General features: G+C 48.3%; 1 protein-coding gene across 1 annotated transcript in view; it reads left to right on the top strand.

The window, feature by feature from the left end:
* The window catches only part of Itga9 (integrin subunit alpha 9), a 306,676-nt gene that overhangs the window by 31,285 nt on the left and 260,260 nt on the right, over positions 1-15,131 (top strand). Inside the window, exon 5 of the mRNA XM_048423214.3 lies at positions 12,277-12,344. Within this exon, the coding sequence (XP_048279171.2) occupies positions 12,277-12,344 (68 nt within the window). The remainder of the gene's footprint in view (positions 1-12,276; positions 12,345-15,131) is intronic.

The following is a 15,131-nucleotide window of genomic DNA, read 5'->3' as shown; positions in this document are numbered from 1 at the left end:
TAAAGCTCCTGCCTGCTCTGCAGTGGGAGTGGGTGATGGCATACCTCCCCTCGTCTTTTGGTTGTTACCAGGGAGTCCATGGGAAAGCTCAGACGACGGGGCTGGGAAAGCCCGCCTGCTCGCTGTTCTGTAGTGGGGGTTCCTCATAGGGCTTCCTGAAGGTCCGCTGTGCAATCTTAGGAAGATGGGAAAGTTAGTTTGATAAAGTCTCTGAGGATGGGTCCCCTTTCGAAAATGTCTTGAGGTTTTTGTTATTGTTGTTGTTTTTTAAAGAATTTATTGCTGAGAGGTGGTGGCATATGTCTTTAATTCCAGCACTTGGGAGGTAGAGGCAGGTAGATTTCTGAGTTTAAGGCCAGCCTGGTCTACAGAATGAATTCCAGGACATCCAGTTCTACACAGAGAAACTCTGTCTCAAAAAACCAAATAAATAAATAAATAAAAGCAAAAAAGGAGAAAGATATATTTTATTTTTAAGTGTGTGTGTGTGCATGTATGCGCACACGTGCATGCATATGAGTGAAGGTGTCCATGAAAGCCAGAAGGGGACACGAGACTCCCTGTAGCTGAATTCACAGGTGACTTTGAGTCACCTGAACTGGGTTCTCCGTGAGAGCGGCACATACTCTTAACCGCTGAGCTATCTCTCCTGGCCCTCAAGCTTTTGATTTCTTAAAACATAGTGGTTTGGAGTTTGGCAAAGGATGTTTTTCTCATGGCTGTTCAGGTGCTCCCTGTTGGATGGGAGAGGCTACCAAAATATCCTGTTGGGATCAGGAACCACAGAAGGAACCGGAAATGAGAGAGAGTAGGCCATCAAGTAAGATAAACCCGCAGTGCACCCCTTCAACAACACTTGCCTCTTAGGAGCCTGGTGTCATTGTGCCCCTATGCTGTCTTTGTCGGAATATGGGAGAAGATTGGAACAAACTGGGGTGACTGGGGGAGACTCCCAGAAAAGTAGAGTGAGCACTGCTGAGTGTTAGTGACTGCTAGATTCACCGGAAATGTTCCTTTTTAAACACGGGTCTGTGTGTGGGTGTGTGCATGTGGGTCCAGGTGCCCTGGGGGTCAGAGGTCAGAGGTATCAGATCCCCCAACTATGTCTCCAGCTACCACACCAGGGTATTTTTAAGCCTCCCAAAACTTAAGTCAGTCCATGTGATAGACTCAAGTACAGACACTGCCTGTGTCCGTTACCCCTGAACTCACCAAGACAAGAAGCCAGAGCTCAGCAGCAGACTGTCAACAACTCATCTTTTTATCGTGATGGGAAAATCTCACGAGTCTGGTAGAGCAGCCTGGTAAAATTCACAGAGTGTTCACTGCTGGAGAGGCGCAGTCAGAGGCCAACGGGACGCTCAGCTGGCAAAGGCAGTTGCTGCCAAACCCGAGTTTGAGCACCAGGCCCCTCATGGTGGAAGGAAAGAACTGATGCCCATGAGTTGTCTTTTGACCTCCTCATGTGGCAGTAGCATGTGTACATGCCTCTGCCCCACACATGCATAAGTGAATAAACGAACGAGTAAATATAGTCTGTTTTGTTTAAAAGAAAAGTAGCTAGTAGCGGCGATGGTACCAACTGTGTTTCGGGATGCGGTGCTACCAAGCATTCCTATGACTGAAGAGTATCTGTTCCGCCTTTCCAATTAAGTGGCTTTGCACGAACAAATTTCTGTGTCCTCTCCCGTAAACTGAGGGGATGGTACCTCCTAATGAGGGGTCTGAGGTACCTAACAGAGTTCCAAGTTCAACAGATGAGATTAGCTTTCCAGGCATGTAATATTCTCGGAGGGTGATCAGTGGGTGCTTCTTTAGTGAACTGATAACTAAGGGCGGAGAGCCGAGTTCCGTTAGAGTGATCTGTGAAGTCAGGCCTCACTGTGAAGCTGGGGCTGGTCTGAAGTTCTCTGTCCTCCTGCCCCAGCCTCCGAGGTGTTGGCATTACAGGTGTGTGCCACCGTGCCTGGATTGTATTTCTGAATTAGCTCGGAAGATCTTCCTTGTGCAGTCTGTTGGGTTAACCCTCTGCCCTGGCTGCTGGGAAGCCTGAGGCTGTGTACTAATGTTCGTCAGTTTGAATGTGAAGGGGTCTGAATTGATCACATTGGATTGTGCTTTAATATTGATTTTTAAAGACTTCTCAGAGCAGCTGGCCTTTTATTCCTCCTGCGCGTTTCTTAAGACAGTGGTCATGCCCAGTGAAGGAACCAGACCAAGGCATTCAGTCGTGAAAACAATTGTTTTTCTCCTCTTAATGCTGAAGGCCAGGACCCAACAGGGGATAAAAATCAATCATGATCCATTTACAAATCAAAAGTGGTTGAGCTTTGGGTGGGTTTTTCTTTTGTCTTAGAAAGGATTGTAAAGGGCTAAGCCCATCCATTTAAAAATTCAAGAAGAAGCCCCATCCACTTTTATTAAATAATGAGCCCCTGTTTTGCACGGGGCTTTTTGCTTTCCAATGAGCATTTACGAGCATCATCTCAGATAAATGTGGTGAATTAAACAAGAGGCTGCTGTTCTGAATCTTGTCCAGTTAAGAAGAGGGTCCTGGGGCTGGAGAGACGGCTCTGTTGGTAAAGCACTTGTTGCAGAGGCATGAGAACCCCACTCAATCTCCTAGAACCCATGTATGAAAAAAAAAACTGGTTTCAAAATGCACATCTGTATTCCGGCTCTGAAGATCCCTGGGGCTCACTGGCCTGCCAGCCTGGTCTGGGGAGCTACAAGCTCAGTGAGAGCTCTGTCCTAGAAGAGGGTGTACACAGATAGACACACATACACACAGACACATACATGCACACAGATACACACACAGATACACATACACAGATACACACACGCACACACACACAGATACACACACAGATACACACACACAGATCCACACGCACGCGTGCACACACAGATACACACACAGATACACACACGCACACACACACAGATACACACACACACACAGATACACATGCAGATACACACACACAGACACACGCACACACACACACACAGATACACACACAGATCCACACGCGCGCGCACACACAGATACACACACGCACACACACACAGATATACACACACACAGATACACACACACAGATACACACACGCACACACACACAGATACACACAGACACATGCACACACACACAGATACACACACGCACACGCGCACACACACACAGATACACACACACACACACGAAACACAGGACACAAGAAATGGAGATTGGCTCCACAGGACAGTCAGGGCTGAAAGGAGGTCAGAGATCTCTGAAAGTGACCCTGGAATTCAAGGATTCCAATTTTCTTCTTGGAGCCAAGACTTCTGTGGCAAAATTAGATTCTAAATGTCAAATAAGTTTTCACACACTGTGAAGGTTTTCTGTCTAAATTACATCTTCTAATATTACAGATATCCACGTCCTCCAGTCTGTCCTAAAGGTGCCTGTCTGTGTGGCTGAGTGTCTTGAGGAATGTTTTCTGGAAATGCCCAGACTGGAAGTCACCTGACAATTATTAAACACCTCTCAGGTGTTGGGAGTTGGGGCAGGCACTCACTCGAATTTGTGATCGTACTTAAGATCACATCACTTTGGGGTCAGTGTTTTTCTTGTAGTTTTATGAGACAGAGTCCTGCCACATAAGCCCTGATTGCCCCGGTACCCACTGTGTAGCGAGGCTCCTGGCTTTGCCTCCTGGGTGCTACAGCTACAGGCATGTGTCACCCTGTCTCGCTGGGGTCAAGGTTCATAGCCAAGTTGTAGAGATGAGAAAACTGAGGCTTAAGGGAAGTGGGTGAAGGTTTTATTAAGGATGTATTGAGCACGGAGAGTTGTTGGCCATTCTGTGCAGTGTAGGTTTCGCCACGTGGCCCTTTCCCATCGGCATGCTGGTTTCTTTGTGGTCTGTGGGGGCCTTGAACCATCACAGGGAAAGGTCTCCAATTGTTACGTTATGAAGTCGATGGCTCCTCAGGACATCATACTACAAACTTTCAGGATCAGGATCGTGCTTCAGGTTTTTTTGTTTGTTTTTGTTTTGTTATCTTAGAGGTACTCCGGAGGCAAGCCCCACCGCTACTGAGTGCAAGCAGCCTCAGCTACATTTGATTTTGATAGCACAGCTGTTCATCATTGGTTATTTCATTGGTATGTTTGCTTCAGCCACAACTGACTTCTGTTTGGTTCTCAGCGGGAGCTCTCCCTGAAGTGTGACTGTCTCAGGCCCAGGGAGTGGAGGAGGCAGAATCTTGCTCGCTAGATCCTGGGTGGGAGCAACTACTAATGGGTTAAAATTCTATTTTATTTTGTAATTAAAAAAATATTGATTTTTTAATTGTGTACCTGTGTGTCATAGGTAGGCATGTGCTTCTGAGTGCAGTGCTTGTGGTGGCCAGAAGGGGAACGCTGGATCCCCTGGAATTGGAAATCTGACTCCAGTTCTCGGCAAGAGCAGTCAGATCCTGCTATTAACAGCTAAGCCATCTCTCCAGTTCCTTTCCTTGCAATTTTTATTGTCAAAAATATACATAATAATTAACATTGTAGCCATGTTTGAAGTGTGCCTCAATGCCACTCACACTGGGCAAACCGTCCCTACTGCCTCTCTCTAGAACTCTTTCGTGGTTCCCATCTGAAATGCCCGAGTCAACACTAATTCCCTATCCCTTTCTTCCTCAGCCCTGGCAACCCCCAGCCCTCTTCCCCTCCCCCCTCCCCCATGAGTTTGTTTACTTGGGTTCCTTCCCACAAGCAGAATCGACTTGCTAACATCATTTAGCCCAGTAACCTCCAGGTATATTCCATGTCATAGAATGTATCAACGTTTCTTTCCATTTCAAGGCAGAATAATATTCCACTGTAGCCGTCTACCCCATTTAAACCAACCCATTTGCCTGTGAAGGCAAACCTTCCTTTAGAAGAACAAGCATTAGAGGTGGCAGAAGGAGGCTAGAGGCCAGCGGCCACTCTCTTCTCTGCTGACTAAAGCTACTGAGCTGTGTGGCTTTAGGTAAACCACTGGCCATGAATAATGGCGCCCTGATCTGTATGAATGCAAAAGGTCAAAACAATCAGATATTCTCAATAGCTCTTTTCTCCTCTTCAAATCCCCTTCTTCCTTAAGTTTTCCATGCAGCCAGCTTTCAGGATTTGCCAGCATCTCTTCAGGAACTGTTTAGATAAGTTTCCCCTCTTCCTCTCTACCCTCACTATTTATAGCGTTACCCTGGATTTCCCATTTAAATGGAAGTCCATCAGAGTGGAAGCTAGTTTATCTTTCCTTCCTTTTGGGGGAGGTAAATGCTCATTTTATTACTAAAGACCTGATAACAAGGACTCCTAAATTCCTGTCTTATTTTCAGTTACTAAGAAATTTATCACTCCTTGGCGATGTTTGGAAATGATTTAAGGCTGGGAAGCCGTTTTCCTTGACCCTGACTCTTTGTTTCCTGGCTGAGTTGAGAACGAGAGGAAAAAGATTTTGAAATTGGTGCATTAAGAAGACTAATTCTGAGCAGGACATGGCCCCGTGGTTCGTGTGTTTACTGTGCAAGCGTGAGCTGACTTCAGATCCCCAGTGCCCACGTAAAGACAGGTGTGGGGTGCATGTGTGTAACCCCAGCACTGGCATGGGGGACAGAGATAGTCAGCTGGTATGGTTCACTCAGCAGTCATATTAGCCACCTCGGTGAGCTCTGAGTTCATTGAGAGATCCTGTCAGAAAGGGGGTGCATGGTCAAGGAAGACACATCACGTAAACCTTTGGCCTCCACATGTGAGTACATGGGCAAAGGCATCTGCACACATGTGTACTCCTACACACTAGCTTTGCCGAAAGCTAAAATAGAGCCACTGTATGAATAGGCTGTCCTGTTCCTAGCTAACATGAGGGACGCTAAGTCAGCAGTTCCCAGGGACATCTGCATATTCCTCTTCACTGAGGCACTATTCAAAGAGCCAAGATGTAAGACAGATTAGATACTCATCAAGGGAATACATAAATGTATATGATTATAACAAATATATATATATACATATACATGTATATTGCATATACATATCATTAGTTGAACCATTAAAAAGTGAAATTCTGTCATTTAACAGAAAATGGATGGAGCCCGAGATCATCATATTGAGTGAAATAAGCCAGACTTATAAAGATGAACAGCACACTTTTTATCTTATTTGTAGGTTGCCATAGTTAATTTTTGTCAAATTAGCACAAACCTAGACATAACCAGGAAGAAAGAATCACAATTGAGGTATGGCATCTATCCAGTCGTTCTGTAGACACGTCAGTGCATTGTCTTGTTTGCTGATGGATGTGGGAGGGTCCAACCCGTTGTGAGCAGTGCCACCCCTAGGCAGGTGTCCCTGCTCAGCCTCCCTCAATGATGGACTGTCAGCTGTAAGGTGAAAAACCCCTCCTGCTCAGGCTGTTTTAGGTCAGTGTTTTCATCACAGCCACACACTAGGTTCTAGAATTCTTCATAGACACACCTGTATACCTATAAGCATTAATTCCTAAATCACTGTTTAATGTTCAGTTACTAAGCCATTTATCATTTCTTGATGACACACCCGTGCACACGTGTGTGTGCGCGCACACACACACACACACGGTTATATACATGACTATGTATTATCTGGAAGCATAAGACAGACTGAAGGAAGGAAGGAGCTTAGTTGGGGGAAAGGAAGAAGAAACTAACATGCGGAAATGGCAGGAAATGAATATGTCAAAGTACACAATATACCCCAAAGCAATTGTCTTTATGAAACCTTAAATGATGTGTAATTAATACAGACCAAAAAAGCAAAAGGAAAAGAAATAATTGGCTTTGGAAAAATTACATTCTATGTAATAGAAGTGAGATCCTATGAGGAGTGTTAAGCCATTGTTGTCTGTGGCTCTAAGTGCTTACCCTAGCATCCAGCTCCACGGCCTTCTAACGTCAACCGCAGCTGACTAGCTTCAGGTCGACTGCAGGTATTTGAAGCCTGTGTTTCTCCTCATCTTGGAATGACCTTCTGTTTAGGCAGGGTTTGTGAAACCAGCCCCTGAACCAAGGAAGAACACTACCACCTTGGAGGGTAGAGCCCAGGATTTGATGAATGAAAGCGGGTGGTGCTAGCCAAGCATCTCAACCCTGCTGCAGCAGAGAGGTCTCCACCCTGCTTCCAGGTCTCCTTGCTCGGCCCCGAATTTCTTAGTGGCTTCAGTTTCTCTGGGTCAAACAACTGGGCACAGTACAGAGAAGACAAGCTACTGCCACAGAGCCTGCTTCCCTTCTGTCTTTGAGGTGGATAAATGTTTTTGTTCTGTAGCTGAGAGAGCTCTATGTGGCCTGGAGACTAAGCCCAGGACCAGCTAGATGCTGGGACCAGCTGCTTTTGTGTTTGTATACAAAAGTATCTTCCTGGGAATGGGGGAGACTGGAGGTCACCCCCAGCTCCTCCCTGATCCCTCGGATCCCTCTATGGAGTATGCTTCCTGAACTGCTCAATGAAGGCGTGTGACTCAGGCTTCCTGGGCTTGCTCTGCTTAGGCCAGCCCCATGGCCTTGGCTCTACCCAGCCCACTTCCACAGCTTTGTGCACAGAGTATTCCTCCTACTCAAGACTAGGTAAGCAGAATCAGGTGTTTAGGTTTTTATTTGAATGAAGATTTTAAGCATTTGGCTGGATTAGTGTAGCCCTCTGTATTCTAGACCCTTAGTGTCTGTAGATATTGGTTCTGAATTTGTTTAGGATAGACACAGAGTCTCCAGTTGCCCAGAATGACCTTGAACTCTCAGGTCATGATGGGACCTAGGGCTTTAGCATGCATTGACTGAACTGTGTCCTTCGCCCCCATGATGTTGTGCCTTGTTTTGTTTTACTGTAAAGGAGTGGGGTGTCTGGGCTTTAGTGGGCGTTCAGGCCCTAATGGCTTGATGCTGCTGAGCCCTGAGACAGCTGGGTGCTCAGGGGTTCTGCAGCGAAGCTGCTCACACCCTGCCTCATTGGCTTTGCTTTCTCGGAGGCCATGAACGCAGTCTCCATGACTCCCCGTTACTGTAGTGTTTGGGAGTGGTTGTCCCATCTGGGGCTGTGTGACTGTTCCCAGGTCTTCAGAGGTAGTCGGTGAAGGTCACAAGAGTGGACATGGATTTAAAAGATGGACGCTTTGTCCTCCTTCTCATGAGGCCTACAAAAACACAGACTTACCCGAGGTAGAATTAGTGTGGACAACCCAGAAGATCTGTGCCATGTGGACAGAGAGTGCTCTTTTGTTCCCCGCTGCCCAGACCTGAATAATCACACAGTAACTGTGTTAATTACAACACTGCTTGGCCAATAGCTTAGGCATATTTCTTGTTAGCTCTTGTATCTCAAATTAACCCATTTCTTTTAATCTGTGTATCACCACGAGGCTGTGGCCTACTGGTGAGTTCTGGCGTCTTTTTCCTTCAGCAGCTACATGGTGTCTCCTTGACTCCACCTACTTTCTCTCTATATCTCTGTTGAATTTCCCACCTGGCTTTACTCTCTTAAGCCATTGGCTGAGAAAGCTTTATTCATTAACCAATGGTAATAAAACATATTCACAGCACACAGAAGGGAATCCCACATCGGTGCTGTGGGTCTTTCCACTCTTTTTCTTTTTCTTTTTCTTTTTTTCTTTTGATTTGATTTTCAAGACAGGATTTCTTTGTGTAGCCCTGTCTGTCCTGGGATTCACAGAGATCCACCTGCCTCTGCCTCCTGGTACTGGGATTAAAGGCGTGTGTCACTACCACCCAGGAGGTCTTTCTCTGCTTGTTATACCCTTCTATGTCCTTAGTCTCTGGGTTAGTGGTCGCAGTGGCTCTAGAGTCCGTGATGCCCAGTCCATGGAGCACAAAGCCGTGCTGCATGGCCTTCTGGGAGCCTAACTGGCTGGAGGTCAGAAAGGCAGGTGAGATGGTCGTGGATGCAGAGAAATTTCAGAGTTCAGGACCGTGGTGACAGGAGAACCAACTGTGCCTGGCCCTTGTGCATTTCTTCCTGGTCTCTAGTCTAGTGTAAGTACATGTCCAGGCCACACAGTGCAGTCAAGTGTAGTCGGGCAAATGCAGGCTAGTGTAGAAGACATTTAGGCGAATAAACTTGCCATCTTCGTGATGGGAAGTGTATCGTTTGTGTTTACCTGGAAAGTCACCTGAGCAGAGATGCTGAGGGAGCATCTGGAAGGCTGTAGATTCCTCTGACGTCTAGAAAGTCGAGGCCTCCAAGAACAGAGGAACTAGGGTACCACTGCCCCCAGGTGTATCTGTTGAGGGTGTGGCAGGAGGCCAAAGAAAACACACAGCCCTTCTTCACATTGAGAGGGTTTGCGGCAGCAGCATAGAGGTTTCCGGGAGGCTGGGATATGGCCTGTCCTCTAGCAGGGATTTCTGAGTAGTGCGGTCCAGGCAAGGACTCCACATTCATCCTCACTCCAGAGCCTCCAGAGCAGGCAGGCCCGGACCTGGTAACTGGTGGCTGGCCTCACAACAGGCACCTCCTGCTACCTGAGGCTGGAGTGCCTCGCCCCTGTAGGACATTAGCCTGGGCCAGGATGGGGCCAACTCAGAAACCTCAGCTCCCAGCCTCACAGTTTGTAGGGTTGAGGGAGGCACGGTGATGTTTCTCTGTGAACTGTCTTTAGAGTCCCAGCCCTAAAGAGACTTGGAGCTCTTTAAAAGGTATAACATTTGCACGCCTTGGCTATTGTGGTGGATTTATAAGACTGAACCGTGTCAGGCGAGATGGTCTCTCTGGACTCTTAAAGTCTGAGTTTCCTTGATTGTTTCGTGGTCTACAGTTACAGCCGCAGGGAGGTGCTCAGTCTGTAAAGTGCCTGGCCCGGGAGCATGCCCATAAAAAGTGGATCATGGTTGTCTGGACTTGTCACCTCAGCACTGGGGAGGTAGGGACTCCGAATCTCTGAGACTCCTAGCCTAATTGGTGATCTTGGGGTTCAATGAGGGCCTGGCCGTGACTCAACAAGCCAGGGTGGGTGGGGCCTGAAGAATAGCCCCGGAGGTGGGCCTCAGGCCTCTGCGTTCTTACCATGTACCTGTGCGGAAATGAAAACCCAAACAGGAACACACGCATGCTCTCGTGCAAGAATTACAGTGGCTTGTTCAGCTTTGATGGTGAAAACCAGTTATCAGACATTGTAGGTTTTATAAGTAACTGCTTAAGTTGGGCATTTTGATTGTTTTTGTTATTGTGCTATTTTTAAAAAAGACGTGTGTGTGTGTGTGTGTGTGTGTGTGTGTGTGTGTGGTGTGTGCAGGTGCCAGAGGAGGATGTACAATCCAGTTGTGAGCTGCCTAACATGGGTCCTGGGAATTGAACCCAGGTCCTCTGGAAGAGCAGCAAATGCTCTTAACTGCTGAGCCATCTCTCCAGTCCCATGCTGCGCTATCTGAGGCAAGATATATTTTCACTTTGCATCATTTCTGTACCCCGCAATTGACATAGGATTTATTTCTTTGCCCTTATCTTCTGCTCAGCCCCCACTGTGAGATTTTGGGCCGTTTTTGACAGCTGGGGAGTCTTCCTCACAATGGCAAGGCGGGAGGAACTGTAGCCTCACAGTGGGGAGGAGTAACTCGAGAAGTAACTCAATTAATGTTGCATTGTAATTTAGCCCGGATTAATGACCACTTCCTGGAAAATGTTACAGACTCTGTGATGTGTTGTTGGAAACTTAATTTCTCCCTCTATTTCCCCGGGGCCTTGCTCCCCTACTCCTGGAGCACAGTCTTGGAGCTTCTGGAAGCAGCTTCTGTAGCAATCATAACTTCATTGTTCCTTTGTATTATTTATTTAGTGTCTTTCAAAAAAAACCTCCATTGCCTTTAATGGTACTAGAGAATCTCTCAGAGCCTTGGGGACAGGGTAGGGGTCACCAGGCTATTCGCTGGGCAGCCCCAGCCTGATAGGCTCCAACAGCACTATTGCCACACCACTGGAGCCACTTGAGGGCCCTTTCAGGTCTCCACTTCCTCCTCTGCTCCCGAGATGACTTCAGAAAGTCAGGTGACCTCTTGATCTTGCAAAATCACTCAGTTTGTAAAACCTCCATGAGACCACAGCAGCAGAAGTCTGCGTGTGAGGTGGCTGTGTGACCCTGGGTGATTCTTGCCGGCTCTTGGATGGAGAGATATGTATCTAGGGACAAGGGAATCAATGAAACAATGGGAAGAAGAGAGGCAAGGTCCGAAGCTGGCTAAACAACCCTCAAGTGGCCTCCCGCTCTTCCCCCATGGCTTAACAGGAGAACAGCAAGAAAAATGTCCCCTATGCTGAGTGTGCATGTGGTGCACGGTGTGCAAGTGGGTGCATGGTGTGCATGTGGTGCACAGTGTGCATGTGGGTGCAGGGTGTGCATGTGGATGCATATTCAAGTGTGTTTATGTGTGTTAGTGCGTGCACATTTGTGCACTCCTGTCCATGGAAGGCAGGTCAACCTCGGATGCCATCTTCTAGCAGGCATCAAGGGTCAGGTCCTCCCGAGTCCACCTCCCCAGCGCTGGGATTGGAAGTGTGCACGTGCTCTGCTTTTTTGAAAACATGGGTTCTAGGGACTGAACATAGGTCATGCCTACACAGCCAGCATCTTAATCAGTTCAGCTAACTCCCCAGTCCTGGTTCACTTTTGGACCCAGGACCTCTGCGTGCTTCCTGCACACGAAGCAGGTGAGGTGTTTGCAACCACCAGCTGCACACACCTGGAGAGTGTGATCACAAGCTGGGGCCAGTCCCCTCTCCCTCAGCCCACAGGTGGGTGACTTGCTTCCGCTGCCCAGCAGAAAGCAGATTGTCAGGGGCCATACCGAGCGTCTCTCTGGGAGGTTTGACCTCCTTCCAGGGGACTCCATATGGGAATGTCCACAGTGTTCTGTTTCTTAATCCTGTTTTTAGCTCCCTGGGCCCTCTAGGGACCTTAGCCCTCTCTGAAGTCGATGGAGTAAGCGCCACCAGCCTCCTGGCTAGCGGCCGCCGGGCCTGTCACTTCTCTTTCTCCCCATGAATGGAGGTAATCCTCGGACGCATGTGGTAGCCTGGCTCTCTGATGGCTTCAGAACCTGAATTTTTGAGGTCTGCTGGATTCCTAAGACTTTCTTCCTGTGCCTCAGCCTGGACGGCATCTCTGGGCCTAGCCCACAGAGGCGTGGGGGAAGTGGTCAGCTCTGCACATGCCTGGCACACACTGACATGGCTGTGGTCTGCTTTTCTCCCCCTCCTCCAGAGTATAAGAAGAAGTATGGAGAGGAACATGGCTCCTGCCAGGCCGGAATGTCAGGCTTCTTCGCTGAGGTGGGTGTCAGCCACATGGCGTTTATTTCTTTTCCCTTCTGGGTGTTTGGTCCTTTCCATTTTGTGGTTGGGTGGCCCCGGAGATGGGATTTCTGGTGTCCTGGGCAGTTGAGCCCGAGTAAGTAGATTTTGGTGTTTCTATCAGGGGACTTGAAACCTGATGAAGGTCACCTGATGGGCCGGGACCGCTTGGGTGTGCAGACCTGGGCTGGCTCGTGGGGAGAGTTCTGCAGAGCTGGCTTGGTCTGAGCTCTGTGGAAGGAGGTGACAGCAGTTTGAAGATGTGTCTGTCACCTGGGTGCCACATCACTTCCACCTCCTTGGCAGAGAGACTCAGTTTCACACACACCGGGCTTTCTGTCCCTTGAACTGTGATGACTCACGCTCTGGAGTGTCCCCCTTGACAGAAACAGGAGGATTTTTGATGGCTAGGATATTTTCAGCTACTGTTTACTCTATGAAAAATACATCTCTTTATCTTGTGTGTGTGTGCATATGTGTATGGGAAAATATCCCACAACTTGCGTGTGGTGGTCGGAGCATTCTCTCCTTCCACATGCATGTTCCAGGATCAAGCTTGGGTAGTCAGACTTTGGGCCACGTGTCTTTACACAGTGAGCCACTGCAGTCCCCAGGGAACTTTTCTCATTTAATGCTCGTCTTCTCTAGGGTTTTACATTTTTGTGGCAGGCAGCCACAGACAAGCTACATGCCAGCTACATGCCAGCTACATGCCAACCTCAGGTCATCCATAGACCAGCTACATGCCAGCCACAGGCCAACTTCGTGCCACCCACAGGCCAGCCACATGCTAACCACAGGCCAGCTACATGCCAACCACAGTCCAGTCACAGGCCAGCTACATGCCAACCACAGGCCAGTCACAGGCCAGCTACATGCCAACCACAGGCCAGTCACAGGCCAGCTACATGCCAACCACAGGTCGGCTACATGCCAGCTACATGCCAACCATATGCCATCCACATGCCAGCTACAGACCAGCCACAGGCCAGCTACATGCCAGCCACATTCCAGTCACAGGCCAACCACATGCTAGCCACATGCCAGCTACATGCCAGGCACATGGCATTTCACTCTTGGTTTTGCAAGCAGCAGTACCATCCATGCCAAAACCCAAAAGTCAGTCCCTTTGCACTGCTAGCTCATCCAAATCCTGTTTAACCCCAGGTGACTGCCCCTAGAACATACCCCAGGTGACTGGTCTTTCATGTCATCACGCTGGTGATGGCCACAATGCTTCTAGAAGAGCCACCAGCCCCACTTGCTGACTTACTGACCCTAGATTGTCTCCCATGATCCTTATTTTTTTAAAACAATAATATTTTATAATTATGTGTATATGTATGAGTGTATGTGCATGTGCGTATATGCGTGTGAGTGCAGTGTCCACAGAGGCCGAAAGAGGGTGTTGGATTCCCTGGAGCTGGAGTCATGGTTGGTTGTGAGCTTTCTGACCTGGGTGCTGGGTTCTGATGGAGGGCTGCAAGCACTCTTAACTGTTGAGTCACCATTCTAGCCCCCTTCTTCCTTTTTTTAAACAATCATGGTCAAATGTACATAATATACATTCTCCCGTCTAGCCTTTTTAAATCCTATAGATCAGTTCTTAGTGAATTCACAGTGGCATGTAGCTGCACTTTTGTGGAGTTTTTTTTTTCCCTCTCCAGCCTGGGTCCTTTCTTGAGTGCTACCATATGTTCTCTGACCAGTAGCCCGAGGGAGTTTGCAAAGTGAACCTTGACATTCTGACCCCGTGACCTCCTATTACTTGGAAGACAGAGGCCCTGATTCCATACTGCTCAGAGCCTGACTCTCAGGACCGTGTGCCTTTCCCCCCTAGAGGAGCATGCCTGACATTGAGGGGGCAAGAGAGAACATTCTCTGGTCCCAGGGCTTTCTTTCTAAAGAACAGCTCGAGTCAGGAGTGGATTTACCCACCCTGTTCACAGAATTGCTCCCTAAAGTCAAAGAGAAAACAGTTTGTAATATAGTAGCTGGTCCCGAGGCAACAAAGAAAAGATACATGGTTTCATGAGCCGCAGTCTCAAACTAGTAAACTCCAGGTGCTTTGCTTCTGACTCTGTCTTCAGGTCACCTCACCCGTTCACACCAGCACCCCTTCCTGACTCTATAGCAATGGCATTCAAACCATGTGGCCCAGGATCGCCGTGGATTTGTCCCAACACAAAATACAAATGCATTTAAAATGTAAAATTTATTTTTGAGATTTTATTCGTGACATTTGCACAGCTCTTAAGCATGGATCCCAAGTTCTTTTGGGATGTCAGAAGGATGAACCTGCCTGGCCTACACAGAGTTCCATGCTCTGTGGAATGGGGCCTGGGGGTGGCAACCATTTGCTATAGCTGAAAAGTCAAAATGAGTGTCTCCTCCTGCCTCCCTCTCTACCGTCTCACCAATCTACAGCCCATCCCTGAGACTTTCTGCATCCTCCTTCCCCACTGAAAAACCCTTGTCATCTTTACCCAACCTGGCCTCCCGAGGACAGCAGTGCCCCGAACCACCCTCTACAGACAGCAGGGGCCTCGTGGTTGTCCTTGCTCGACACCCTGGGTCTTCCCATCTGCCTTTGATGAAATCTAACTCCTGCTGTCCGCAGCCTCCCAGGCCCTCCTGCCTTTCTCTCTATCCCCATCTACTTCTCAGCCTCCTCCTGCATGCATAGCCATGGTTGCTGCTGGGACACAACCCATTCTCACTGTGGCTTTGCACTGGAGTGCCACACAAGGCCGTGTGCACTAGTGC

Source organism: Myodes glareolus, chromosome 4 (assembly GCF_982192425.1).
Source record: "Myodes glareolus chromosome 4, mMyoGla1.1, whole genome shotgun sequence".
Lineage (NCBI taxonomy): Eukaryota > Metazoa > Chordata > Mammalia > Rodentia > Cricetidae > Myodes > Myodes glareolus.
Note: the sequence above shows the minus strand (reverse complement) of the source record. Positions and strands in the feature narration are given on the sequence as shown.